The sequence below is a fragment of the Homarus americanus genome, unplaced genomic scaffold (genome assembly GCF_018991925.1).
Source record: "Homarus americanus isolate GMGI-L3 unplaced genomic scaffold, GMGI_Hamer_2.0 scaffold40565, whole genome shotgun sequence".
Classification (NCBI taxonomy): Eukaryota; Metazoa; Arthropoda; class Malacostraca; order Decapoda; family Nephropidae; genus Homarus; species Homarus americanus.
Genome location: NW_024735503.1, coordinates 1,765,589 through 1,792,558, shown reverse-complemented (window position 1 = coordinate 1,792,558; position 26,970 = coordinate 1,765,589). Strand labels below are relative to the sequence as shown.

At 37.8% G+C, this 26,970-nt stretch overlaps 2 protein-coding genes across 4 annotated transcripts; one reads left to right on the top strand and one right to left on the bottom strand.

The window, feature by feature from the left end:
• Nucleotides 1-1,230: 1,230 nt before the first annotated feature.
• Nucleotides 1,231-11,883, top strand: LOC121871203 (CDC42 small effector protein 2-A-like). Its single transcript, XM_042373395.1, has 4 exons — nt 1,231-1,465; nt 3,925-4,111; nt 7,410-7,610; nt 8,208-11,883. The coding sequence occupies exons 2-3, from the start codon at nt 4,031-4,033 to the stop codon at nt 7,608-7,610; spliced, it is 282 nt and encodes a 93-aa protein (XP_042229329.1). The 5' UTR covers nt 1,231-1,465; nt 3,925-4,030; the 3' UTR covers nt 8,208-11,883.
• Nucleotides 11,884-13,838: 1,955 nt separating this feature from the next.
• Nucleotides 13,839-26,149, bottom strand: LOC121871202 (location of vulva defective 1-like). 3 transcript variants are annotated; one of them, XM_042373393.1, is made up of 7 exons: nt 25,906-26,149; nt 24,474-25,146; nt 22,849-23,084; nt 21,758-21,865; nt 21,067-21,214; nt 18,621-18,800; nt 13,839-17,020 (listed from the first exon to the last, which is right to left on the bottom strand). In XM_042373393.1, exons 2-7 carry the CDS (start codon nt 24,604-24,606, stop codon nt 16,614-16,616), a joined length of 1,212 nt encoding a protein of 403 aa, XP_042229327.1. In that variant the 5' UTR covers nt 24,607-25,146; nt 25,906-26,149; the 3' UTR covers nt 13,839-16,613. The 3 variants fall into 3 exon arrangements, with proteins under 3 accessions (XP_042229327.1, XP_042229326.1, XP_042229328.1); XM_042373392.1 differs by having other exon boundaries at nt 13,839-17,137; nt 25,906-26,146; XM_042373394.1 differs by lacking the exon at nt 18,621-18,800 and having other exon boundaries at nt 13,839-17,137; nt 25,906-26,148.
• Between the last annotated feature and the right edge of the window lie 821 nt (nt 26,150-26,970).

Below are 26,970 nucleotides of genomic sequence, written 5' to 3'. Positions count from 1 at the left end.
CAGTCTTCAAGTAACACCTCCTCCTCTACTCCTGCCTGGCGGTCCTCGCTCCCGCCGGCGAGCATGGCGACCCACAAGCTGGTCCTCCTCTGAGCATCCTCACCAACCAGCTCTCCCTACATCACGCTTGTAACCACGCTGCCTTCCCAGCACCAAGCTGCACTGTACATCCAATACAACATGTGCACAGAGAGCACATTGTGAGTTTCCTTTCTCCATCCCATCCTGATTGTGAACCAATAACCTGTACCCCACAAGCCTACCCAGCTAGGGGTTTCGGGGGTGAGCCCCCAGAATTGTTTAAATCTGACCAATATCATGGGCATCTTAAGGCCATTTTGAAGCCATGTGCTCTTGATAATAGGTGATATTCCGAGGTCAACTTGTAGTGGATTAAATCCACTACAAACTCAATAATAATTAATTTTTACTATACAAAGAACGCCTGGATTCAATACCGCATTAAAGAAAAAAAATGTGAAAAGGGGGTGTAGTGGACCCAAAGGGCCCCCCTGCATCCACCCTTGATTACCGTACACGCTTCTATCATCATGTACACGCATACGCACCTACACAAGTATGTAATACGCGCACATACATTTTCTTAAATAAATACACATTAATCACTCACTCACACACATATATGAAAAGTAAAAAACACAATAATCATTTCCCGGTGCCTGGCGTGTTTCAATAGGTAATAACACAATGACCTCCTTGATCGTTCCTCTTGATTCCATTGAAACTGCCTATAGCTTTGTTTTAATAGTAATTTTCTATATATTCAATAGTTTTTCTAGTTGTAATGTGTGTCAGAATAAGTTGAAGAAGAGTTTATCGATTAGTGAAAAGAAGAACAAACGCCGCTTAGAGTTAACATGCAAGAACAGTTCTATAACCTATAAACCAATCTAAGAAATGTATATTGGTTAATATATTAAATATTTTAACCAAATATATATATTGACGAAAAAAGAATATAAAGTTTATTATTTAACTCTAAAAAGTTACGAATTAAATTACTTTTCCTTCGTGAATGTTAGTGTCACAGTGTTCCAATCCATGCAACTGACTTCCATTACTACCCAAGATTATATTATGGAACTTTAGGAAAAATACACAATTATATATACACTTATAAAATATAATAACTTATTTTTGAGGGTAATAATTGGTTAGTTCTTGAATGATATTACAGGGGTATTTTCATGTACCAGGACCTCCAGACAGCAAGCGTTCGGACACACTCCTGAGTAATGGAGACACTGAGGTGTTGGTCTTCATAGAACTTCATGTTTATCATAAGTGGTGTATCCTTTAGCTCACTAGATACACATTTAACTTGTGGAGAATCATTAACAAATACCCTGGTTAGGTTTTAATGACTAGTTAGAGTGAGGAGGGAGAGATCGGTCCATCTGTCTTGACGCCTGGCTCGGGCTGTGACATATTTCACCAAACTACCGTAAGTTTATAAGATATTAATCCTCTTATCTTACAGTGAATTTATACCGTGTAATTTGTGTATATGTAGATGCTGTGAGTTAATCCTTTAGCGTATGGGAATTGAGGTATAGAGGGGGATACTATTTGGGTGAGTAGTCTCCATCCAAACCCTATTATCTAATGCATATTATTGGTTCTTTAAGTAATATATAAGTTATCTATCAGAACATAAGTGTAAGTCAGACTGCCTGGAGTTTAGAGGACACTGCTTGATAATATTACTGTTGAAGACTGAGGGTCACCACCATATTTCCTGATACATATTGGTGGTCTTTATTTGTCTTTTATCTACCTAACTTTTGTAAATTAATCTACCAAACCTAACCTAAAATAGTATACTTCCACCCCAGGATAGGTAGGTTTGGTTGGTTCATCTTGTCTACGTTAAATTATATACGGTATTAAGGTAACAAATTATCTTAATACCGTATGCTGTCGCCAGGAGCTACTGTGTTGATTTATATTCATATTCAGGACAATGTAAGGCTAGTTAAGGAGGAGGGAACAAAAAAGCATTAACTTGTAGAGATAAAGCTTAAAATATTCCTATCAAGTCTCACCATCTTGTTAACAATGTCCATTGTGTATGAGTCTTAACCACTGTTAATGTTTTGATGTGTTGACTGCCACAATTGACCCCAGAGAAATTTTTATTAACACCAAAGTAACACGTTAGAACTTTTTATACGATTTTCACTGAAATTATTAATTTTCTCCCTTTTCTCTCATTGGATTTTCGTTCTTCAATTTAAAACTAAGATTGTGGTACAGTAATAACTAAGGAGCTCCAATTCTTTCCCAGGAAGTTTATTTGGTGAATATTTGGACTTTGTTGCTAGTTTGGCATACAATTTTGGACCCATTTTCCTCAATAATTGATGTTTAATGCAGTGGAGATAGTCTTTTATTGTGGAAACGCTAATTTTTTTTCAACTTCCGACGAGAATCAAAATGCTAAAAAAAACTTTTACGTTATTGTGACCTTTTTCCATTGAAAAGCAACAAATATTGAGGAAACTGAAACCGAAATTGTTGCCAGTTCTTACCTGGGTGCATAACTGGGAGGATCAGCCCCAGATCCTCCAATTTCTAACCTACCTACCTACCTACCTACCTACCTACCTAACAAACCAACCCTACTTTACCTTATCTTACTTATGATAACTTAACCTTACTTTCATTGTCATTAGCTGGCTAAATCACATCATGTATCATGTACTGAATGGTCATTGGCTGGCCGAGTCACGTGTTGTCATGCAGTGAAGTCACAGAGTGGCTGGTGCGGGGAATGATCGACAGTTCAGAGGGACTGGGACAATACCATCTTCAGTCAATAACTTTCCCCGTTGACAAAAACTGACTTCCATAACAAAAAATCACTTTCAGGTATTAATTATTTCCATGACACATAACTGTATTTCCTAAATTAATCAGATTAGCATGACTAAAAATATTAGTGAGTTCCTGTGGGACTGATGGTACAATATAATGTGGATAAGACGCAAGACTAAGCCAAACACCTCCTCAGCAGGGGGCATTTTTACTTGTGTACAAAGAAATGTATATTCCCTTTGTGTTTGCCCTTTAGACAATTATTTCTTTTACCTGTACACTGTATTGTATATGTGTGTGTCTACACACACACACACACACACACACACACACACATACATATTTACAATACAGGTTAAGGAAATTACTGTCTCTAGAATGAATGGCTCCCTGTTCCAGCCTCGAAAATACCGGCAACTTTAAAACTACCCACAGACATTCTTGGGTACATCCAGGGTGTCATCCGCAACTAATAGGGGACCACGAAATAAAAATTTGCTAACTTGGGGGGGGGGCCCCTGTATAGTAAAAGGGCTGTGATAAATAAACCCAATATTATTTTGCATCATTTTCTGCAAAATATCATTGGTGTCTGCTAACATATCTAGTGTATCAACAAAATTTCCTTTATTTGCAGACGTTTCACTTTCATCATGACCACGGAATGGCAAACCTTGTCTGCCAAGCAAGCTCGTAACAAACATCTCACATGTTCTCTATTCTCCTTAATTTCATTTGTCTTGTTGGCACAAAGTTTATTCTTGATCGAAGCGTCTTTTTTGCTAGTTACAGCTTTCAAGCCTTTCACTTCGAGCATGTTTTTCAAATAATTCTGAACAGTCCTTCCATTTTGAAAATCCCACATGAAGCTCACCTCCTTGGAGAGCAAGACAGCCCTTGGGAGGGGCAAGCCAGGTCTGTGGGGGAGAGTGCCCCCCAGCCCCCCCAAATGACGCCTCTGCACACTCAACATTACAAATATGAACTGCTGTATGTACAGTCTATTAACCAATCTCCTTTTACCAAGTCCTTACTTTTATTAACCAGAAAGATTCCCAAATATAGATTTTTTGGTTTTTTTCACAGAACATGGAGGAAAACTAGCCCTTTGGTGAGGGATTCGGAGGTTCGCCCTTTCACCTCGGCAAATCTCCGTGCCTACATTTGCCTACGTGCACCTCCCAAAGATCCAATGCCCATCTATTCATCAACAATGGCTGGTGATGTGTGGGGCCAATGGTTTACTTGCTGCATCACTCAACAGCCACCACAGGTGAGCTTCAGATATTCTTATTGATCTTTCTCTAGTAATTTAAGGATTACAGAAATATGTCAGGAAAGTTCTGTAAAGACAGTATAAAGAGTGACAGGAAAGTACTGAAACAGCAAGTAGGTATTCTACACACATACACACACACACACACACTAACTATTACTACTACAGGTACTACTACTACTTTGCTGTCACCCAGAATCGAGTATGACGATCATCCAGCTATGATACAATGATATGAGTTATTAAAGTTGTCACCTTTGTTGATGAGTTCTGAGGTGACCAAAGAGGCCGATACAGGACCGGCAGAGTCGATCACAGAAGTTGCACATGTGGGGGGCTGCATATAGTGCAGGATGGGTGGCGGCAGCATCTTTCCGGCGTTGGCGCTTGTCTGCCTCGTTATGCAGTCGGATTAACTCGAAAGTATTGACATCTTCTGGTGTGGTGCTCCTCCAAGTGTTACGGTGTGGAGTAATCCTCTCCCAGGTGAGGGTCGATTTGGCACTTTTTCAGGTTCGTCGTAAGACTATTCTTATACCTTTTCAGTTGCCCACCGGGGTTACTTTTACTATTCGTTAGGTGACTGTAAAGTAGCTGCTTTGGCAGTCTACTGCTGTCCATGTGGATAAGCCAGTCCAACGTAGTTGTTCATGGATAATGGTAGCCTCGATGCTTCTACAGTTGGTGTCAGCGAGAATACTGGCATTTGTTCTCTTGTCTTCCCAGAGAACTCGGAGGATGGAACGTAGACTACGTTGGTGAAAGTTTTTAAGTGCCTTGAGGTGCCTCCTGCATGTGACCCATATCTTGCTGCCATATAGCAGGGTGGGGAGGACCACTCTCATTATACGTGCAGTTTTGTAGATAATTTCAGCTTCCTACAACTGAAGACACAGGTACGGAGTCTGCCAAAGGCTCGAGATGCACATCTGATCCGATGTTGAATTTTTTCATCAATGTCCGCGGTGGTGGACCGGTGGGAGCCGAGATACTGAAAGTGGGCAACATGAATGAGGGTAGTACCGTTAATGGTGGAGGTATGACAGAACCAGGCCAAAGTGTGCATAAGCATCTGCGTAGGTGATCAGGATCATTTTCCTCCTCAAACCAGTCCTAGTGTATTTCGATCTGGCCGAGGGTCTTTTCTGCAGTTTTTTGTCTTAATAGTTTCAAAAATACTCTATTCGGCACTGGGGTTTGGGTTATTTGTAGTTGGGTTGTTTATCAGCCCATGTTCAAGCTGCTCTCTGAAGGCATGTGCTACCGCTGGATCCTCTGGATGCTAGTGTTAAAACATGACCATATTGCACTGCTGCCTAGATCCCAGTGCATAAACAATCATCTTATCTATGCCGCCCATGTGCAGAGTTGTGACTAGAGACTCCGGCAGTCATCTCTGCCTGTCCCCGTCGCTACTAGTCCGTCACCATAGGAATTTTGGGGATACTGTATAGATTTTTGATGATGATGATAAGTATGATGAGATGGATGATGGCTGCACAGGTGTTGATTTATGTGGTGAGGTAGGAGCGCAGGCTGCAACCACACATCTTGGCTCTCCCTTTTCCTGATCCAGTGGTGCAAGTGTTCAAATGACTGGGAAGAGGGAGAGTTGCAATGGACTGCCGATAGCCCAGCTTGATGGGTTTCGCCTCGGTAGCCTGTCCATCATGCATTGCTTTCATCCGCTGGTGTAGTGGTTAGGTTCTCATGGGTCACCTCTTCTGCCTATACTGCCATTGGGGCCTTGTTGGAGCTCTGTAAGCATGTCTGCCTGATGCGGGGCTCCACCGCAGATTTTTCGAAGGGGTTTACTCCCGTAGCCTTATACCTACCAAGGCTAATCCGCAAGGCAGCGTGGCAGTGGTTGATAGGTACCAGGACGTTTCCACATGCCAGTGGGCCTATGTGCCGTCCCTCTGGGGCCCACTGTTAGTCTAGTCTGGGTACACGAGGCACCCAGTTACTGTGTGTTGCCATTAGGAGACACAGCAGGAGTCCTGATGATGAAGAGGCTGTTTACTGGCAGGGGAAGACTTGTGCAAGTTGCTTCCCTGTTCGTCGTGAGGGCTAGCCAGCGGTGGTAGCTGAAAGCGAGAGAGAGCAAGCAGTGCTTGCACTTTAACACTAACATATTGCTGCCACACTAGACTCAATACACCAACCTGTGCACACATGCACACACACTTGGCAGGGGCGGATCCAGCAGGGGGTCCTGGGGGTCCGGACCCCTCCTTTTCATCAGAAAATTCCAATACTTTTTCTTTAATGCAGTACATTATTGTACTCAGGCATTTTTTATAATAAAAAATAATTACTATTAACCTCAGAATATCTCCTAACATCAAGTGTACATGACTTCAAAATGCCAATGATATTGGTCAAATTTAAATAAATAAATTTGGGGGGGGGGAGGCCTTACAACACCCCCTAAAATCCCCCAACTAGGTGGGCTTGCTGCACTTGCCATGTTCCCCAACAACAGCTTCTTGGACCCTCCCCCCTCCTCCCTTTGATATTCCTGGATCTGCCCCTGCTTGCACACACACACACACACACACACACACACACTCCTTTAATCCGTATACAGTATGCTTAACTTGCATAAAAATATATTTTGTAAAAAATATCCATAATATACTCAATGTTTTCTTTTTTTCCCTTTATCTTTTAGAGAGTAAGTTACAGTAATCCCTTATCAAAAATATCATGGTACAATACATCATCTGATATTGACTGCAAAAACACTGCATTCTTTGTGAAAAGAATGTTTACTTATTAAAAAAGTACAGTAATACATCTCCAGTTTGCATAAGGTCTCAAAAAGCTGTAAGAATATTATGAAAAAGAATTTTTAATTTGCTTAGGTGCTTATATGGCACCAACCTGTGGAGAGAGTGGTTACTTGGTCTAGACAAGTGAAGTGGAAAGCTCTTAAGTATGAGAGTACAGTACTGAAGTATGGGGTACTTCAGTACTGTACTCCCATACTGTCCTTTTGATGTAATATTTGTTCATTAAATTAGTTGGCATGGACATGTGTTAAGAGAAGTTGTGGCACAGTAGCAATGCCTGTATGTGGGGAGAATGAATTAAAGCTGCATGTTGAAACAAGTGTACAGTGCTATACAGTTATAGAGCAATAAGGAGGAGAGGTAGATGGAGACTCAGGATATTGATGGATTGTGTGGATGACTGGTGCTAGTACAGTATGTGGATGTTATTAGTTTGGAGAAGTATTTTAGTCTGTAATCAGACAAAAAAAAATAATAATAATTTGTTTTTCTTGTTGCAGCGTCGACGTCGACGCATAGACCGCACAATGATTGGAGAGCCAACCAACTTTGTCCACACAGGACATATTGGCTCAAGTGATGTTCAGATGGGCAATAACCAGTTGGTTCAACTACAGTCCCAAATGAAGAGCAAAGGAGGTTATGAAGAGGCTCTACCACACAACCACATGATGACGGTCGTACCGGTGCAAAGAACATAAGTATGTTCGCTTTTTTGTTTTTTATGTGATATACAGTATAAAATATTATAAAATATCAAAGTAATTTTTTGGAGTTTTGGTCGTGTAATAAATTTGTCAAAGTTAGAAGACTGATTTCTATTATTTTTTACTCAAAATTATAAGTGTGTAGGAACACTAGCAGAAACTTGTGTACAGTACAGTACAGTACAGGTTCTTTTGTTTTCTGAAGCTCAATTTAGACTTTTAAAGACAACAAATATCAAGGAAGATGTCCTATGTAATGAGAAATAGCTAGGATAAAATCTGGGAATGATTAATAGTGGCATAAAGACGTATAATGGCAGATATACAGAGACAGATAAGACAGAGATATACTGTAGAGGCAGTACAGAAGGACAGAGAGGGACAAAGACAGGATAGTGATAGAAACAGACATGGCAGAGGTAAAGACAGATGGGCAGAGAAAGACAAGGACAGGACAGAAACAAGTGTAGTGAGGAAAGTTGGATGGAATATTAGATTGCTTTATACATCCTTTATTATAGAATGACTTATAAACAAGTGATAAGCCAGTACTGTGGATTGTACTTGATTCTTCTTTAATTTTTTTTTCAGAGAAAGTATGACATAGCAGAAAGCTGAAAATGAAAAGTTTTTCCGCGCAAACTGGGCTCGGGATCAACTTCTTTGTGTTACAAAATTGGAAGATTTAGGTCTTGCCATATAGGAGGTGTTTTAGCCTGTGCTGTCTCATGTCCATGGTGCTCCTTATATTCAGGTCAGACATCTTGTTGGCTCGTCTTGTGACTCAAAGCTCGTGTACTTCAGTAAGGTTAGTAGGACCCAGTTCTTCCTTGTTAACTACTACTTCCACCAGCATTTATTTCTAAGTCCAGAGTGTGTGAAAGTTGAGAAGGTTGCATCTTATACCCCATAGATCTGAAATATATTTCTCTATACAAATATTTGAGAGAAATATTGTCATAAAATGAGCTTGTATCTCATACTTCATAGATCTGAGTATATATCCTGTTTTATACACTATAAAATTGATGTAATCTAGTAATATGTGCTCAAGCTGTTAAAGTACTAAGACAAATTGTACTATCACAAAGTTGACTAAAACTACAAGAGAGTAAGCACAATAAATCTATACCTGTACAGTACTAGTCCTCAGTAAATGGACAGATGTCAACTTACTGCACAAATGGAAAAAAAATTATGATTTAACTAAATTTTAATCTTCATGAGTTCTTTGGGTATTTCTGAAGAACTGATTTTAGTGCTAGTTGGATTCTCATAAATCTCACAAATGGTTTGTAGCTCCCATGGTAAACTCAACGTGCTTGTCGCATTCTCGGGTAATTTACCCTGCAGTGTTGTTCAGAGGAGGGTATGGTATATTTTACTCAGCGTAGATCTCGGCATACCTTACCTTAAACCATATTTCTTCCATGGGCAATTAAGTTTGGGTTTGGTCGTGCTTTGGGTGCTTTCTCGCCTGGAGTTAGTGTCATTTTAATGGTTAAGGCCGGGTTAATGTCTCCTTACACTTTGTACAAATACTGAATATATGTAAGATTGTAAGTAACCCCGTTAATCAACCTCTTTGTGTTGGAGTAAGAGTTCTTGTGTAATATATTTAATTATTTGATGTAATGTTAATTAGAAGAGGAGGTGAAGTTGTTGAACTTACGATTACAGATGGAAGGCTGATCTGTTAGGTTATAGTTCTCAGATCTTTCTACATTATATATATTGGTCCTGCTGTGTAACAAATCTGTCCTGATAGTGAACCAAATTTGCCTTGCACAGTTACCATTCCATATTATTTGGAAGTACTTTAGATTTTTTGGTGAACTTGATGCATTTCATTAGTTGTTAGTCATTGGAATAAGTGTTAAACTTTGTCTTTACTTTCATCACGAGAGAAAGTACATTTAAAATTTTGAAGGAATAAAAATATTGAGTGCTCATTGCCATGTTGTTGAAAAGTAGGTGAATTGGACAGACAAGAAGTTTGTAATAGGTACTCTATTATTACAGAATCACATTATTACAAATTATATTTTTTGTAAAAGAAATCATGTATGAAGTAAGCTACACATTTAAATTAGGTACATGCAGTATTTAAAATAAGTGAACATACGAAATAGGTAGACAAACTTGGTACACATGGCCTTGATACACACATGGAATAGGTACAGTATACATGTGAGCTTGGCACACATGTGAAATAGGTACACATGAGATATGTACACATAAAATAGGTACTAGGTGCAAATCACTCAGGTAGACAGTGAAAATAGTTTCTTCATCATGGAGGTGCCATTATCTGACTTAACTATCCTCTCATTCCATTGTGGACGAAATGCACACAGAAAATGAAATCTTTATTTGTATATGCCAAGCATTCCAAACTGCCATCAAGATTGAAAGATCTATTTTGCCATTTGATTACTTTTGTTATCATCCTAATTTAATTTAATGAGAACTATTTTATAAAACCCAATACCTTGTCTTGCCAATACAAACCTTATCCAAGAGAGACTTAGAAATGACTCTTTGTTGTCATGTGACCTTGTACAGTGCCCCAGCTAGTGAGGAGTTGTTAAGGTTGCGCCTGCTTTTGTACAGTACAGTACCCTTATCTATAGTTGGTTCTCCTTGGTACTCGATAGGTTGCAGGCTTGAGTCAGATGTTTTTAAGGTTTCCAGTCACAAACTAGCCACAAAAGCAACTGTTTATATATACAGTATATATTTTATGCATTGTTACACTCAAGCAGAGTAGCACAGAAGAATATATGAAAGGAGATATGATATATATCTTTTACTGTATTTGGTATATTAAAAAAAATCTCACGTAGAATTATGTAGTGTTTGCTCCTAATGGTTGTCTACTTCACCCCCAAAAATTGCTTTTGTGAACTGCTAGCTGGGGAATTGTTTAGCCTTATCCCGTGCCTTCTGTAACCCAGTCAGTACTTTATACCTTACGAGGGACCAGGGATCCTCATTGACAATGTCATGTGTCCATCCATTTTATACCCTTCATGTACTTGCCTCTATGCATCAAAGACCAACATTTTGAATGATGAGATCTTGGAGGTTTGATTGATGAATGATTTCCAGGGCTAAGACAATAGTTATGCAGTATCATGACACATTTACTCCCTTTCATAGGTAATGATATTTAGCTGAGTAATAATTTAAGATCAATTTCTACATTTAAAGGTGGGCCTTCTGAAAGTGAAGTGTTATTTATAATAGTGAATTAGAAATTTTATCATCTGACAAAGTTGTACTCAAGAGTTACTGTATGCATTTTATTGATGACCAGTGTCTTAGGTAATAGACTTAACTGTCTGATGTTGAATTAGAGAAATATATATTTAAACAAATACTGTATTCATGTTGTATGTTATATGTTTAAGCAAAGTTGATGTTATTCATGTGCTCATAAATCCTGTCAGTAGTGAAATTTATTCCCAGCTCTGAGACTTAGATGTGTTGTAGTCAGTTATATACTGTACAAGACTCATGTCTTAGAGGAAAACAGTTCTTCCTTGGACTTTTATTGAATTGTAAACATTATAAGTATTTTAACTGGCATACAGAGAGATTTTTTTCATTGATACCTTAAACTCCATTTTAATGATGCCCTTTTCAATGTCACTGGTTACTGGTGACCACATTTCTTTAAAGCATTTCAATTCATGTCTTTGACATTGAAAGAAATTTAATTTCTGTGATTTTATGAAATATTTATAGTTTTTGCAGAATATTTTATCCAGAGTGAATCTAATTTCATTCTGTGTTAAATGTTGTTCAGTATTTTTAGGATATCACCGTACAAACATCCAGTACTAAGATCATTATCATAACCCCGACTAAGTTGCCATCATCTAGTTTGGTTCCCTTTTGCACATTTATAATTTTTCACCTGATGAAATTCTAACATATATTTACAATAATATGTACAAATTTGTGAGTGAATGTAGCTTATTATCTTAGAGAAACTACAAGTAGTGAAAGAAACTTAAGGGAAGGGTCACCAGACACAAACATGACTATAATTTGTGTATGTAGTCAAGGGCTAATAATAACTTGTTTAATAGTGGATGGTACTCAACAGACTCACTACTTCGGCACAATTGTACTTCAGTTCTGTTCTCAGTTTTCAGTTCTTCCATTTCGTAAATTCCATTACTGTTATACATAGTGATTTTACCTTTCATGTTATTTGTGAAGTAAAGGCAATAGTACCTAATAAAATGCTGAACTTAGATTTGTGGTATTTTATATTCTTGTAAGGAAGGTTACTTGGGAATTTTCTTTATTTTTTATTCCAATTTTGTAAGGTTTTGTGCTATTGCACTGGGTGGGCAGAATAAGGATTAATGCACACAACCCTCATTTGGTGTCATTCATTCTCTAACTGCTGTAAAAGAATTGAAATGAAAGTTTTGGATATTCATTCTCTCTTGAGTGACTCGTTTCATTTTCAATACAGTCCATACTTCACTTTAATGGCTAATTAGTACCATGAAAACGGTCATTAAAGTGGAAATCGTTAATGTGGCGAATATAGTTTATGGGTCAATTGGTAACAGCCCTCAGACCCTTTCACCCCCTATAAACCCCACACAAAATTACAACCACTTATTCACACACATTAATACTGCATGTAGAGTTAATAACTAACTTTTAGACACTCATTGAACTGCTTAATGAGAGTGTTTGCTGTTATTTGAGGCAGGGGAGTGGTGTTAGTGCCCCACACTCTCACACTGCACTGCTTCCCCAGCACCACCACCAACTGATCCTTCAGTAAATCTTGAACATTATCATCAACAGGTAAAGAGGTTACACAACACGGTCACAGGTATGTGAGTAGGGTACTCCACACCTCTTGTTCACACACTCGGATCAAAGCAAACCACCCAGAGTGACTATCAACTTGCGCTACTGTTCGTTATTGTGTTGAAATGTATCGTTAATTTGCAGAGGTGTTGCATTTCATCACTGTCGTTATTGTGATAAATCATAATGTGAATGTCATTAAAGTGAACTATGTACTGTAGGTTCTCATCTCTTCAGCATGCAAAAGGTGATGGCAATATGTATGTGGAAAATAGGTATTAGATGAAAGTATGGAAGAGCCAAGGGGGGGGGGGTAATGTTGGAAAGATTAAGGTTGGCTGCTTATAGAGTACTGGCCATGATATTTCAGTTAACTCTGCTTTACAGATGCTACTTAAGGTGTAGGAATGACTGGGAAATTTCTTTACCTCACGATTCACTCGAGACAACAACTGAACAGAAGGAAAATTTTGATTAAGTAGATTATTTTCTGCAGTTGCATAGTTTATATGCAGGCACTCTCTGGGTTATGGAACTTCAACTTTACTGATACTCGCCCATAAGTTCTATTTTCTACTTGTCCCACCTGTGAGCTCTTATGTTATGTTATGGTTATTTTTTAACTTGTAATTTTGCATAGATAAATTGCATGTAATTTTCTTAATTTTGTTTATTTAACTACATACACACTCAATCTTGCATACAGCACATGCAAAAAATAATAATTAAAGAAATACCAGTGATTATCATAAGGTATAAAGTATTTTTAACTCATAATTTTGGAATAATAATAAAAATAAAAATTTACTTGCGGTAGTGGCAACGGCCAGCCCCACATAAAGTATCATCTCTTATCTATTAGCGCTCATTATACTTGTATCAAATCTGGTTAGAGAGCACTATCCCCATTAAAGACAGCAGAAGAGAAAGAGAGAGATATGAACAATATATACACCACGTCTTACTTTTTTCTTTTCCCTTGGTAATGAGATGAATATTTTTCTTGTGGCTCTGTCCATGTTTTTACACCAAAGATGCATTTTCCTTTCATTTAACATTATTTTTGATCAAAGGTGATTGTCAAAGTGTGCAATTCCACTGACTACACATTCTGAAATGATTTTGCGAAGTAGTGATGATACTTCACACCTTGAGGAGCCTAGAGCGGTGCGGGAATGTTCATTTGCGGTTCGATCCTTTTCCCATACTGCACCCAGATTGTACAATCTGTTGCCTGCATCCATGAAGCAGCTGACTTTTGTCAACTTAAGATCTTAACTTTTTTTGAAAGCTTAAGATCCCAAACAGGGCATGGTAGTGGAGAATTACAGGGTTTAGGAAGTATTAAAACTTAAGGGTATATGAATGATACAAGTCGAGTTGTCACTTTTTGTGATATTTTATTGTAGTACAGTACAGTGTACAGTATTTCTTTTTATTCTCAGGTCTTTGACTTTGTAGTGTTTTGAGCACTAGTGAATTCTTTAGAAAAACTGGTGCTTTTGGGAAACAAAAGACCAGCTATTATTGTTATTATTATTTTTGTTATCATTATCGGGCCTTCATCCATTCAACAAAAAGTGGGAGATGAAAAAAATAAGCTGGTAATGGATAGATAAATGGAAATAATTGGGGGAATTTGGTCAGGTGATGAAAGATATTTAAATCTGTATTGCTAAATACATTACACTCTTTAATGTTGTAAGTTCATACTGTATAACCTGTATACATTTCTGAGTTATGTTCTAAGTGTCTGCCACTGAAAATCTTCCCACATCATATGAAAGATTAAAATAGTTTTACAAAACATTTATCTGACTACAAACTACAAACAACTGATACTTATACCAAGTGCTCAGCATGAGGATGATCTAAAATAATAAGAATATTGCAAATGTTTCTTACTTTAAGCTGTATACAGTATTTATTACGATAATCTTTTAAGTCTAACACAGAACACTTAAAGTAATTTAGCCTTAATGTTACAGAGATTGTTCTAACCCTAAGAAGTAGATAAGGCAAGTATGACTTGAACCCGTAACCTCGACCTGGATGACTACAAATTTGATGTCATCTTCGGTATGGGATCATTATATTTTTAAACCATTCCCTACTTCTCCTGACATCTCATCCAACACTTAATGTAATATAGCCTTGTGAATAAGATGGAACAAGGCCCTATATTCAAGATGTAGGTAATAGGTGTTACAGGGATCAAGTTGACAGATTTAAGAACTTATGGGATAAACTGAACTTGAGGGATTCAATCATCATAAAAACACTTTCATTCATTACTCAATATAGCAAGCAGAAATATACTGTACAAGAATTTAAACAGGTGACAAAATGGTGCTGAGAAAAAGAAACCACTTCAGACTAATGTTTGTCACATTTTAGTTTAATATTGCAATCTGTTTTCCAATAAGTATTTTATGGTACAAGATTTCTGACAACCAAACCAAACATTTCGATTATAATTTGATGTACTGTACAGTATAAAGTGTTTTCTAAGTCAGGTTACATTATGGCAACTTTAGTAAATATTTGGTCTAAATGTCAAAATGTTATATTGCCCAATAAAGATACTGTACTGTACTGCATATAGCATTTTACAGTACAGAATCAACAGCTGCTGTTAATTTGTTTCTGTGGAGTAACAAAACAAGATTTTCACTTTCTAATTACTTATCTTACATAATTTATTGTACAGTATTTTGAATGATACAAGGTAGAAAGAATGAGTTACAAAGATTTAGGGAAAGTTTGTGTTGTACACAATTGTATCAATCCTGCAACTGAAAATAAAATAAATGATACTGTACAAGCACTGGATGAATGTGTTAAGATGAGGATCTTGGAGACATACACTAAGAGGTATCTTCCATACTGTCCTGCCCTCTTGTAATACCACCTCACAACACAGCAGCACTTATTGTTTTAATGTCTTCAAAATTTGATTTGTAGTGAGCCCAAATGGCATTGTTTGACTCAGGCTTCCAGGAGCAAATTTAACATGTACTGTACATACAACCTCAGCACAGCAACTTAGCCCCACTAACCTTGCCTTAGCTAAATGTACCCAGCTAACCTAATGTCACCCAAAGAAACTAACCCAGCTACCCTTCACTCAAGCAAATTGAGCATAATAATCCTCATTGAGTTAACTATGAAGCAACAATTTTGTTTTGGTAAAATTTAGTAGTTGAGTGTAAAGAAACAACCAACCTTATCCCAACACAACCCCAACCCGGTCTACTTTGTATTAGTGGTCTTAAACCAATAAATCAATCCTTTCAAGCCAAAATAAACTTCACTAGAGATAAGCTTGTCATCCATTACATTTGTCTTGTGTCATTCTCTTGTCCTATGACCCTTTGTATCTCTTGATCCATTACACACACAGTTGAGAGAGATGTACACATACAGTAAACAATAAATAGTACAGTAGACAGATTAAAAATTTTTATCAAGTGGATAAGTTTGGTATAAATTTTTACAGCTATTTTTTCTCTGCTGAATACTGTATGATTTAATTTTAGATTTGGTGAATCTTTCAAGTTAACAACAAAATTCACCAAAAGAATTTTGAAGACTAAATATATTAATTGGTTTGAGACATATCAATAAGCTTAACAGTGTTGTCATGCACTGTAAATAATTTTAAATATTCATAACCAATTTACTGAAAAATAGGAATTGGCAACAGCACAACAGAACACAGTTGAATAGAGCTATTTAGTGGTCAGTGATTGATGCAGTGATTGCATTAGGTAAATGCGGTGAATTCTCATGCATTTTATACCTGCATAGAAATTCAGACCATGTGAACTTTAACATACAGAGAATATTACTGTACACATTTCTTCACAATACATATTACAAGTACAATACAACTTACATCAAGAGAGGTGTCACTGTAGATGAGTGCCTTTTGTGTTTTCTGGATGATAAAATTATCAACATTACATATGTCTACAAACACCTAAGAATTTTTTTTCTTGTATTGTTATTTTTATTGAGAATATAATTTTGTAAGACTCAAGAGAATGACTTATACTTGACCTGCATCGTGTAATATACTCTGCTAGGGAGTTTTTGTTAGCCTGTCACTTCTTTACCACAGTGGTAAAAGTGATTTGAATAGATAAATAGATATCAGTTTTGGAGCCTTGTTTGGTATTCAGACATGGTAGGATAGACGGTGTCATTGGGGAAGCTATATGTTGGAGTGTTAGGGGACGTGCTGGGGGAGACGCTATTTACGGGAGTATTGATATTTTCAGCTGTGTTGCCATTGGTGGTGTTTGGTGAGTTGGGAGTGCTTACTTGATTTCTGGGCTTGAAGGTGGTGGTATGGTTGGTGTATGCGGGTGGACCCTGGTAGCTGTTGGGAGAACTTGGTGAGGTCATTGTGGTTAACATGTCCTTTTGTGCTGGGTGAAGCTTACTGTAGGTTGCTTTAGGCGTTTCACTGTCTAAACTGGGCTGGAACTCGACAGCAGTCCGTTGATCCTTCCCATTCGTCTCTTGCTTTTGCTTCTGCTTACAGCGATAACACAGAACTACAACAATGATAATGACTACGATAATGACAATCACCAGAATAATGAGCACGATGGGCATACCTCCTATATCCCCCAGTGACTGTAACCATGGATTACCACCCACAATCACTGTATCTGTAAAAGAGTAGAAACCATTAATACAGTGCAACATTAATTTATTTGGTATTCAATGGTTATCTGTATACAGTTTTTCATCAATGAATGCAATTTTTTTGTTCATCTCGGAATTACTTACTGTATGGGCCATTCCTATCACGGAGCAATTTTGGTAGATTTAGTTGAATAGTAAAAGTAAGAGGCTTTTAGCCAGTGAATTAAGAGGTACCAATTTTTGATGCAGTGATTATTAACAGAATTCTTCCTCAGCAAGTACTACTGCCACATAAAAGAGCAAATACAATATGGAGTAACTGGTGCCAGTAAGTGGCCACCCCCAGCATATTAGAAGAATTGCATGGGAAAATTCATTGCTCCATCTGTAGTCATAAGAAATACAAATAATTTTACATTTGTACTGTATAATCATATAGAAATGGAACATATACTGTACAAATACATGTAAAGAAACATACATACAGAAACACAAATACTTGTACATGCACACATAGAAACATCACATACTGTGTATGATCTAACACATTTACACCACAAAAACTACCACACACTTATACCCTGCAGATTACCACAAGTCTTCCCCACAGAGACTACCACACACACACACACACAAACACACTACTTAGCTGTCACTCATAATCGAGTATGAGGATCATCCATCTATGATACAAAGATATGATTTATTAAGGATGTCACCTGCAGTAGGTTGGTGAGTTCTGAGGTGACTAAAGAGGCCGATATGGGACCAGTAGGGTCTATCATAGATGTTGCACATGTGGGGGGCTACATCTAGTGCGGGAGGGGCGGCGGCAGCGTATTTCCGGCATTGGCACTTCTCTGCCTCGTTATGCAGTCGGGCTAACTCAAATGTATTGACACCTTCTTGTATGGTGCTTCTCCAAGCGTTTCAGGTTTGTCTTAAAATTGTCCTTATACCTTTTCAGTTGCCTGCCAGTGTTACGTTTACTATTCGTTAGGTGACTTTAAAGTACAGTAGCTGCTTTGGCAGTCTACTGTCATCCGTGTGGGTAACTTGGCCAGTCCAACGTAGTAGTTCATGGATAATGGTAGCCTCGATGCTTCTACAGTTGGTGTCAGCGAGAATACTGGCATTTGTTCTCTTGTCTTCCCAGCGAACTCGGAGGATGGAACGTAGACTACGCTGGTGAAAGTTTTTAAGTGCCTTGAGGTGCCTTATGTATGTAACCTATGTCTCGCTGCCATATAGCAGGGTGGAGAGGACCACTGCTCGATATACGTGCAACATTGTAGATAATTTCAGCTCCACACACACACGCACACGCACACACATACACACACACACACACACACACACACACACACACACACACACACACACACCACACCACATATAATCCTCACCCTACACCACATATATAAACCTTAGAGGCAAGCACATCTCTATACCCCATAAATTATTAAACTCTACACTCAAGAGATTGATACAGGACTCCCCCATTACCTTCCTTGGTGGTGGTAGGGACCTGGTAAGTAGCCATCTGAGGAGGGCCTGTAATGACTGGCTTGGGTCCAGAAATTACTGGTTCTGAGCCAGTGTCACTCTTTATGGTGTCAATGGTGACCTGCATTGTGCCAGTGGTGACATGAGTGGTGCCTTGTTCAAGGCCACTTATGTTGCTTCCTAAAGATATTCCTTGGATTAACAAGGATCCCTCACCAGCTTGTATTGACATATTCCATGCAAAATTCATCATACTGTATATGTCAATACAGGTGTATTTATTTTTTAAAGCTCGGGGTGACAGGCATCTTGAGCTACAGTAATGTGCAGTAGTCAATTCTGATATTTATTTCTAGTTACAGTGTATTTCTGGGGGGATTAACGTTAGTGAAAGTTGAAGGTTAAAGATGATTCATGCAGTTGTAAACTATTACTTCAGTCTTTTGTAAATGGGTCTTATTAGTCATTAGTCTGGATCAGTCACACAAACTAAATTCTATACTATATTTTGAAAAGCAAAAGTCAGAAAAATTTTGATGTACTCCATCTTTGTTTTTTAAGCCAATTGCATGTACAGTTCATACATATTGCTTAATTGTTTGTCTGCTGGTCATCATCATCATCATCATTACTTTCAGGACCTTTTTCCACACTTGTGTGGGTTAGCTGTGATTACCTGATGGCGTGGTGTTTCAGTTGCCACCAGGCAGGATCCTAAGCCTGATGCTCTTCTTATTACAAACTCACTTGAACAGAGCAGGAGCTGGGCATTGTATGAATGAATTTTTAGTGCCCTCTTAGCTGGCAAGGCAGCATCACTATTCCCTGAGGTAATCAAAGATTAACCACCTATCTGGTTCCTAATTCCTTTGAGCAATAATATTTTAATTACTGTACCAAATTCATGAAGGCTATCTCTGGAAATCTAGTGCCCATGGTTCTGATCAGTCAAAATTCAAGGTCACAAAGACGACTAGTGATACTGACATTTAGATATTGCTTATAAAATCACATTATATTTTTAAGGGTATCTCTAAAAGCCTTTAATTTTGGTATAGATTTACCATGTATCAAGATTATAAGAAATAGAACTACCGGTAACATTCTTTGTCACACCCGGGAGTTAAACACTGCTGACATTCTTAGTCTGCACCTAACTATTCCTTAGGTTGTTCACCTTTTTTATGACCTAATACCATTTTTTGAGAACATCATGTATGTCTTCAAACTTTACGGGTTAGGAACCCAAGGAACTCTAAACTAAGGTGTCTGGGGCTAATCTGATGATCAGGCAACCCTTTCATGGCAACTTTAGCCCTGAAAAAGGGGTATTAAAACCAGTTGCCACTGCAGTCTGAGGGGTAAAAAGTGAAGCCACACAGCAGTGCACAACCTGCTCTTCCCTTGACAGACTCAGCTAAAGAGCAAAATTGCAGAATTACTCCCACTTCTCTCTAGCCAGCCACTTATCCAGGTTCAGGTGTAGACGTGCCAAATCCACTTTCATTTAGAGATGCTCATTGTTTGGTCTTTGTTGTTATGGAGCACTGAGATGGGCTTTAATGTGATTTATTCAGTTATTCACTCTGTGTTGCTGTAATGTGAGTTTTTAACATCTTGTACATTGATTTGCAAATGTTTTGCTTTGCTAACAACATGAGTAGAGTACAGTTGGTGTTCAAGAAGTCACATCACCTATGCCATGTCTATCCAATTTGGCCTGAGGTTCTTAAAAGGAACTTGCTGTATTGGTGTTTGTCAGAGTAGTACAGTATATAACATGGTATTTTGGAAGAGGATTATGGAGGGCTCTCACTGTACACTGTCTCAAGATAGATCTGGCTAGTAAAATAACAGTAACATAATGTCTTTTTAAAATTTATTGTGAAATTTTTTGTGTTTTATCGTATAACATGGAAGAACCCACCAGAAGGTCTGTTAACTGGAGGCATGGAGTTACATTTTTAATTAGAGTTCCAGTATTGGGTACAATATCCTAGTCTTCCCTAAATCTGGGTTACCGGTACATTCTCCAAGAAGTGTGTCCCTACCCTCTGGTCTCATATGTAAGAGCAACTCCAAGTCTCTCTCTCTCAGGAAAATGCCCAGTGGAAATAACAAGATTTAAATACCTTCATTTTACATTTACCTCACTGAATGGTATATACTGTATAGTATCTGTTATCGTGCATTGTGAAAAGAATAAGCATACTTATTGGGAATTACTGTACTTTATGTCCCTTTTACCTCATATGATTCACTAAACTGCAGATGAATGAAGTCAATACTGATCTGAATCAGTGCTTTGAATTGCTCCAATTCTTAGCTCGCTCCTGGTTATGGGATTCCCAGTTGCAGAATATGATTGGAAGGCTATAAACCAAGCTATGATTCAATCAGAGTTAAACGAGTTGAGGAACTGGATGTGAAGCAACACATAATATACCTGAGGTCGGTTGCTGCTCAGTTGTGGTGGCAGAAGTGGAGGTAGTCATCATTGTAGTGGTTGTAGATGTGGTAGTAGTAGTAGTAGTGGTGATGGTAGTGACTGTTGGGTCTTCTGTGGGTGAACAATCGCTTACTTCCACCCGTCCCTGCAAATAAAGTACTGAACTGTATTATACAGTAAATAGAGTCCTATATACTGTACATGCTCAGTTTATGCAAGTTCTGTTACTGAAGAGTTTACTTAACTTGCAGCCCTATACTTTACAGAGAAGAAAACTGAAATGCTGTATGCAGCTATCACTCAACAGAACATGAGCTGTGGCACTATGAATTATAAAAATATTGCATATAAAATATGAAATTTAACCAAAATTAAAAATTACTAAAGTAAGATGAAGCAGTGTCTAACTTTAGCTATGTTTATATCAACTAACCACCTGTAGTACCCAGACAGTATATTATGGTATTGTATCCTTAAGTGATCGAGTGTATACAGCCCTCCTGTACTAAACGTACAGTATTGTATTTACCTCAACTACTGAGACAACGGCTTCACATAAGGACAAGAAACTTCTAAGCAACTTCAACCTGACAACCAGTAGAACTATACCAAAAGAATATGGCATCTATGCATGATTTGATCCTGCTACTGTACTACCATACTTAAATGGAACCCTGTAGAACCTCACCTTGAGGAATAGTCTGACCTGGTCGAAGTTGTAGGAAGAGGTAAACATCTTGTTGTTGGTCTTCTTAAAGATGATGGAGCGGTTGTCCACCTCCACATCGAGGGAGTGCTGAAGGGTGGCAAGGGCAAGAAAATGTTATACAGGGTGTCTAAAAAAACTGTATACTGTAGTGCACCTGTGCACACTACCTTACACATTTCTGTAGAGATAGCATGAATGTTTGTACAGTACAATATATTACAACAACAACATTGTTGTGCGAGGGAGTGCTGAAGGTGTAGCAAGTACAAGAAAGTGTTAAACTGTACAGTACAGTTCTGTATATGGTATCTAGAAAAATGTATATACAGTACACTGCCCTGCAAATTTTGGTGGAGATCATGTTAGTGCTTGTACTGTACTGTACTGTATTACAACAGAAACATTGTCCTCACTTGGTCATTTGTGAGGTCTCCCACAAGTGAGGACAAACTGGACAATGTTGCTGCTATAATACAAGCATTCACAAGGTTTCCATGAAAATATGTATAATTTTTTCTGAGCACCCTGTACTTACACTAACTTCATTAAATAGGAATAATTACCGGTATGTTATTAAGTCTGAAAGCATAACTGATTTATATTTTTGCCAAACAGAGATAACTCTTCATTTTTATTAGTACATAATTGCACAGTACAGTATGTACAGGCATCCTCGGGTTACAGAATTTTGGGTTATGAAAAATATTCACCCTTAAGGAATTTTGAAATTTTTACAAAAATTAAAAAATAATTGTGATTTTAATAAAAATTTTTACAATAATAATAAAAAATATTATGTGAATGCATCTGTGGGGCCACAAGGTGGTTGAAAGGCCATTCACCTCCCCAGTTGCCAACATTCATCACAACAATGGAGTTTCTCAGTTTGAATTCTTGTGGCGGCAGCACCAATAAACCCTTTTTACATGTATTTTTATGTCACACAAATAACGTTTTCGCTAATAACGGTGTTTTTCAGACACCTTTTAGATGTTATTGACTGTAGTCTACAGATTGATAGACATTGGTATGGAAACAAATTAGAAACTCGGATAAAACTCAAGACTTACTCTGTAGTTGACAATGGAGTGCTGGAACCTAAGGGTATGCCAGGTGTCGGGTGCTAACTGGTCAGGGGGTATGGTGCTATTGCCGGCTGTAGTAATAATGTTTTTGAATGTTGATTTGATTTCCAACCGAATTGCTGCCTCTGTGCTCTGGTCTCCCAGTGGCCTCAGGCAGATCTTTCCTAGTGTCTCCCTAAAGGATTTTACTGGCCCCAACCTTGAATTGTTGATCATCTCACCTATAAGATGCAAGTCCTATTGATGTGAGCATATGACACAACAGTGCATTGTGGAAGACATGTCGAGACAATAGCATGCATATCTAAACCATTTCCTTGCCATTGAATTGAAAATACAAGATAAAGTAAATGAGATAAAATTTCAGTCCCAGACTTGTGAGCTTAACAGGTCAATGAGTTATAGATCAACAGTGAAAATGCACAAATATTTTCAAATTGACTAGTATTAGTAGATTGAGTTTACATGACAAAATAATGGGTATTATATAGTGTTAGTGACGTGAACTACAACACTGCAAAGAGTGACGTGTCATATGAGGAACTCGACTTATGTATATAGACTTTCTGAGGTGTAAGCTTATGATACGACAAAGAAAGTCCAACGAATGTTGCTTATTTACCATTATTCCGTTATCTTGATGTTTTCACACAGAATGAGGTCAAATACAAAAAAATTCCTTTGGAATCTGACAAACTGCTGCCAGAACCTCACAGAACAAAGACTGGTCAATTTGGAGATACATACTGAACATTCAAAGTTAAGCTGAGAGAAAGATATATACTGTATATACATATACTGTATTATGTACAGACACAAGATATATGTACTGTTTATATACTTACTGTATTAAGTACAGACAGACGCATAGATAAAATATTCTTACAGTATATAAACAACACAGATGGATGGAGATACAGGCAGATGGATAAAAAGTTAAGTTATCACACTGAAAAATAGCCTAAAGTCATAGCTTGATTGACAAGGAGTGCATATTCAAGTGATATCTCCGTTAGCCGGAACAATTGGTGCAGAGCACTTCTGGGTAACGAGAAGACTCTCAAAGCGGGGAAAAAATCCCTCATCCCCGGAATTTTCTGGGCAATGGGAAATTTTTTTCAGAAGTTCCAGAAATTTTGCTTTACATCGTCTCTTGAACCTGGAAAGAGATACCCCCATCCCCGGAATTTTTTCAGGTACAATACTGGAATTTTCTCTAAAATTTCCAGAAAAAATCCCCATCCCCAGAATTTTCCGGAATTTCCTGGGTACCGGATAAATTTTCTCAGAATTTCTGGAAAATGCCACTGATCGTCATCTCTCAAACCAGGAATAAAAATCCCCCATCCACGGAATTATCCGGGTACCGGGAAATTGTTCTCGTAATTTTCCAGAAAATGTACCCCTCGGAAAAATCCTCCCCAAAGCTGGAATTATCCGGAAAATTCTGGCTTTGGGAACAATTTTCTGAGAAAATGTCAATCCGGCTATCGGAGACATCCAGTGAAGAGGGATTCTGGCTAATGGAGATTTTATACATACATACATACATACATTAGCCAAAAGACTGATGTAAACTTCAACCTGGGGTGTGAATATCCATCACTTACCTGTAGCTTGGGTCAAGGCAGGTAGCAGTAATATTAGTACAGGTAGTAGCATGTAGAGGTAGAGCTTAAGAGGTGATCTACATCTTTGACATCTCATGTTCCCATTTCTTCCTCGAGCGACCACAGCCTCCATTACTCCAGCTATCCCGCTACTGCAGAGTCTACTTAAACCTCTAAATTCCAATGGCTGCTAATTTAGCAACTTCCACAAGAGCGACTCCTGTTGTCACGTCATATCCAGTGGACTTTGAAATGGAGTTCTTCAGCAGTTTCTTCAAGACCAACACCTTCACCAACAACTTTCTTGAGAGCTTGTGTCAAGGTTCCCCGGCACCTCGTTCACCAATTCTTATATTATATACAGTACCGTCTTCTTTCGTAGATAAAGCTTTCTCTTTTGGATTTCATGGCACTCATTTTTGGATAGATTCTACAACTGCAGTAATAACGGCAACTTCAAAATAGTTCATCTTAATTAGTTTCTCCTTCAGCAACCTCGGCTTTCCTAGCAGCTACAGTGCTTTCTTAAACAGCTTTTACAAGCTATATTAGTCCAAAAGTGTCTCCAACAGTACTACCACCAGCCTCTTCTGCATCTACCCAAGTTTCTACAACAGCAGTTACAATAGCTTCTTCAACATTATTTGAGCAAAAACAGCGACTTTGGCAGCTCCTGGAGAATGGAAAAATATTTTAATTAAGTCCTCATTTACTGTATAATGCAATGCAACCTTGTTCACGTGTATATGTACTGTACCTGTGTCGAGATAAAGGATCAACCATCGCCATATTTTCATTAAAAAAATACGTTTAGTGTTTAATAAGCTTCTTTTGCTCCCAAAGATACATGTATATATTAGTACAAAAATCACAAAGAGCATAAGTGATTCAAATAATGTAGGACTGAATGTTGCAAATAGGAAACTCATATAGGAAATTATCCTCAACTTATCACTCCTACTATACAGGCATAATATTCTGATGAGGTGAATAATCACTAAATCTCTTGGGTCTTTTCGTTTCGTTTCCCTGTGGTTGTGATCACAATTTATGCGCTAATATTAGTTCCTTTGGGTATTAGTTATTATATACCCTCCGTAATGTGAAATGTATTATATAGTATTAACAGTGTCATGTATAGTTTTGGACACCCTGTTCGTTTTATAGCACATCTTGACTCCTTAGGACGATGATTTAAGCATCTCTTAACTAAAATAACATTGTACTCAACCTCAATGGGTTGTCTCTGTAACAAAGGTTGAATTAATTTTACGTTTAACAAAGTTTTCCTTAATATAATAGACCAGGAAAATGGAATTTCAGCCAAATATGATCTGTTGAGTATTTCATCAATAACATAAATATGATTGTTGTTAAAATTCAAATCATTTCGTCATTAAACTTAGAGAAAGGTGACAGGTCCGTGGCTTACGATGGTTTGGTAGTGATGGCGCGCTGACTGCTTAGTGCCGACCTCCCAGTCAGGTCTTGCCACTCGTTTTCTGGGACAAGACGTCAAGATATAAAACGCCGATCCTTAAACCAGACGTGTAGGAGAGCTAGGTGGAGATCTCACATAAAGGACGTAGCCAACAGGCAACTGGTACGAGTAATAAGAGTTTACGATGCTTGACTCTTATCAATTGCTCTCACTTGATAAGGGTAAGTATGGTCGTATAAATAAGCTTATCTCTTCCCACCGTATAGGGTCTGGTGGCATTGAGTACGTTATTAATTCATCAACTCTCGCGTTTCACAAGAGAGCTACTTAGGGATACTGGAGGTTTAATAATGAAGATAAGAAGGCGGCTATTGAGAACAGAAAAAGGAGGACGTCAAGTATTACCTGTACAGTATATGAAGGGACGGTTACTTCCCGCGAAGTTTCCTAGCTGATAAAAGTTTGGTTATCATAGCCGGAACCTCAGATGGCTGCTGATATATGTGAGCTTGGTTATTGACGGAAGTAGGGGACGGATAAGAACAGAATTCCGTATCACTAGATCGTACATGAGACCAAGAGAATGTCATTCTTATTACATCTTCGATCATCGTCTTATGTCCCCCCCAATAAATAATTTCACCTTGAATGAATGTTTTGTTATAACAGAGTATGTAACTCGTATTTCAGAACCTATACCGTTATCAGTGATTCTTAGCCCGGGCAGAGGGAGTCATTGGGGCCAAAGTCAATATTATCTATCCACTCAAACCTTCATTTTGGGACGATCAATAAGTTGAAGAGGAAATTAATTCATATTTTTTAATGGTATAGTATTTTAATTACTGATGATGAGGGAATGATTATTACAGCAGCGATGGTGATATATATATATATATATATATATATATATATATATATATATATATATATATATATATATATATATATATATATATATATATATATATATATATATATATATATATATATATATATATATTGTGGGAGAGATTATTCATATAAATTTCATCCGTAGACTTTGGTTACACATAA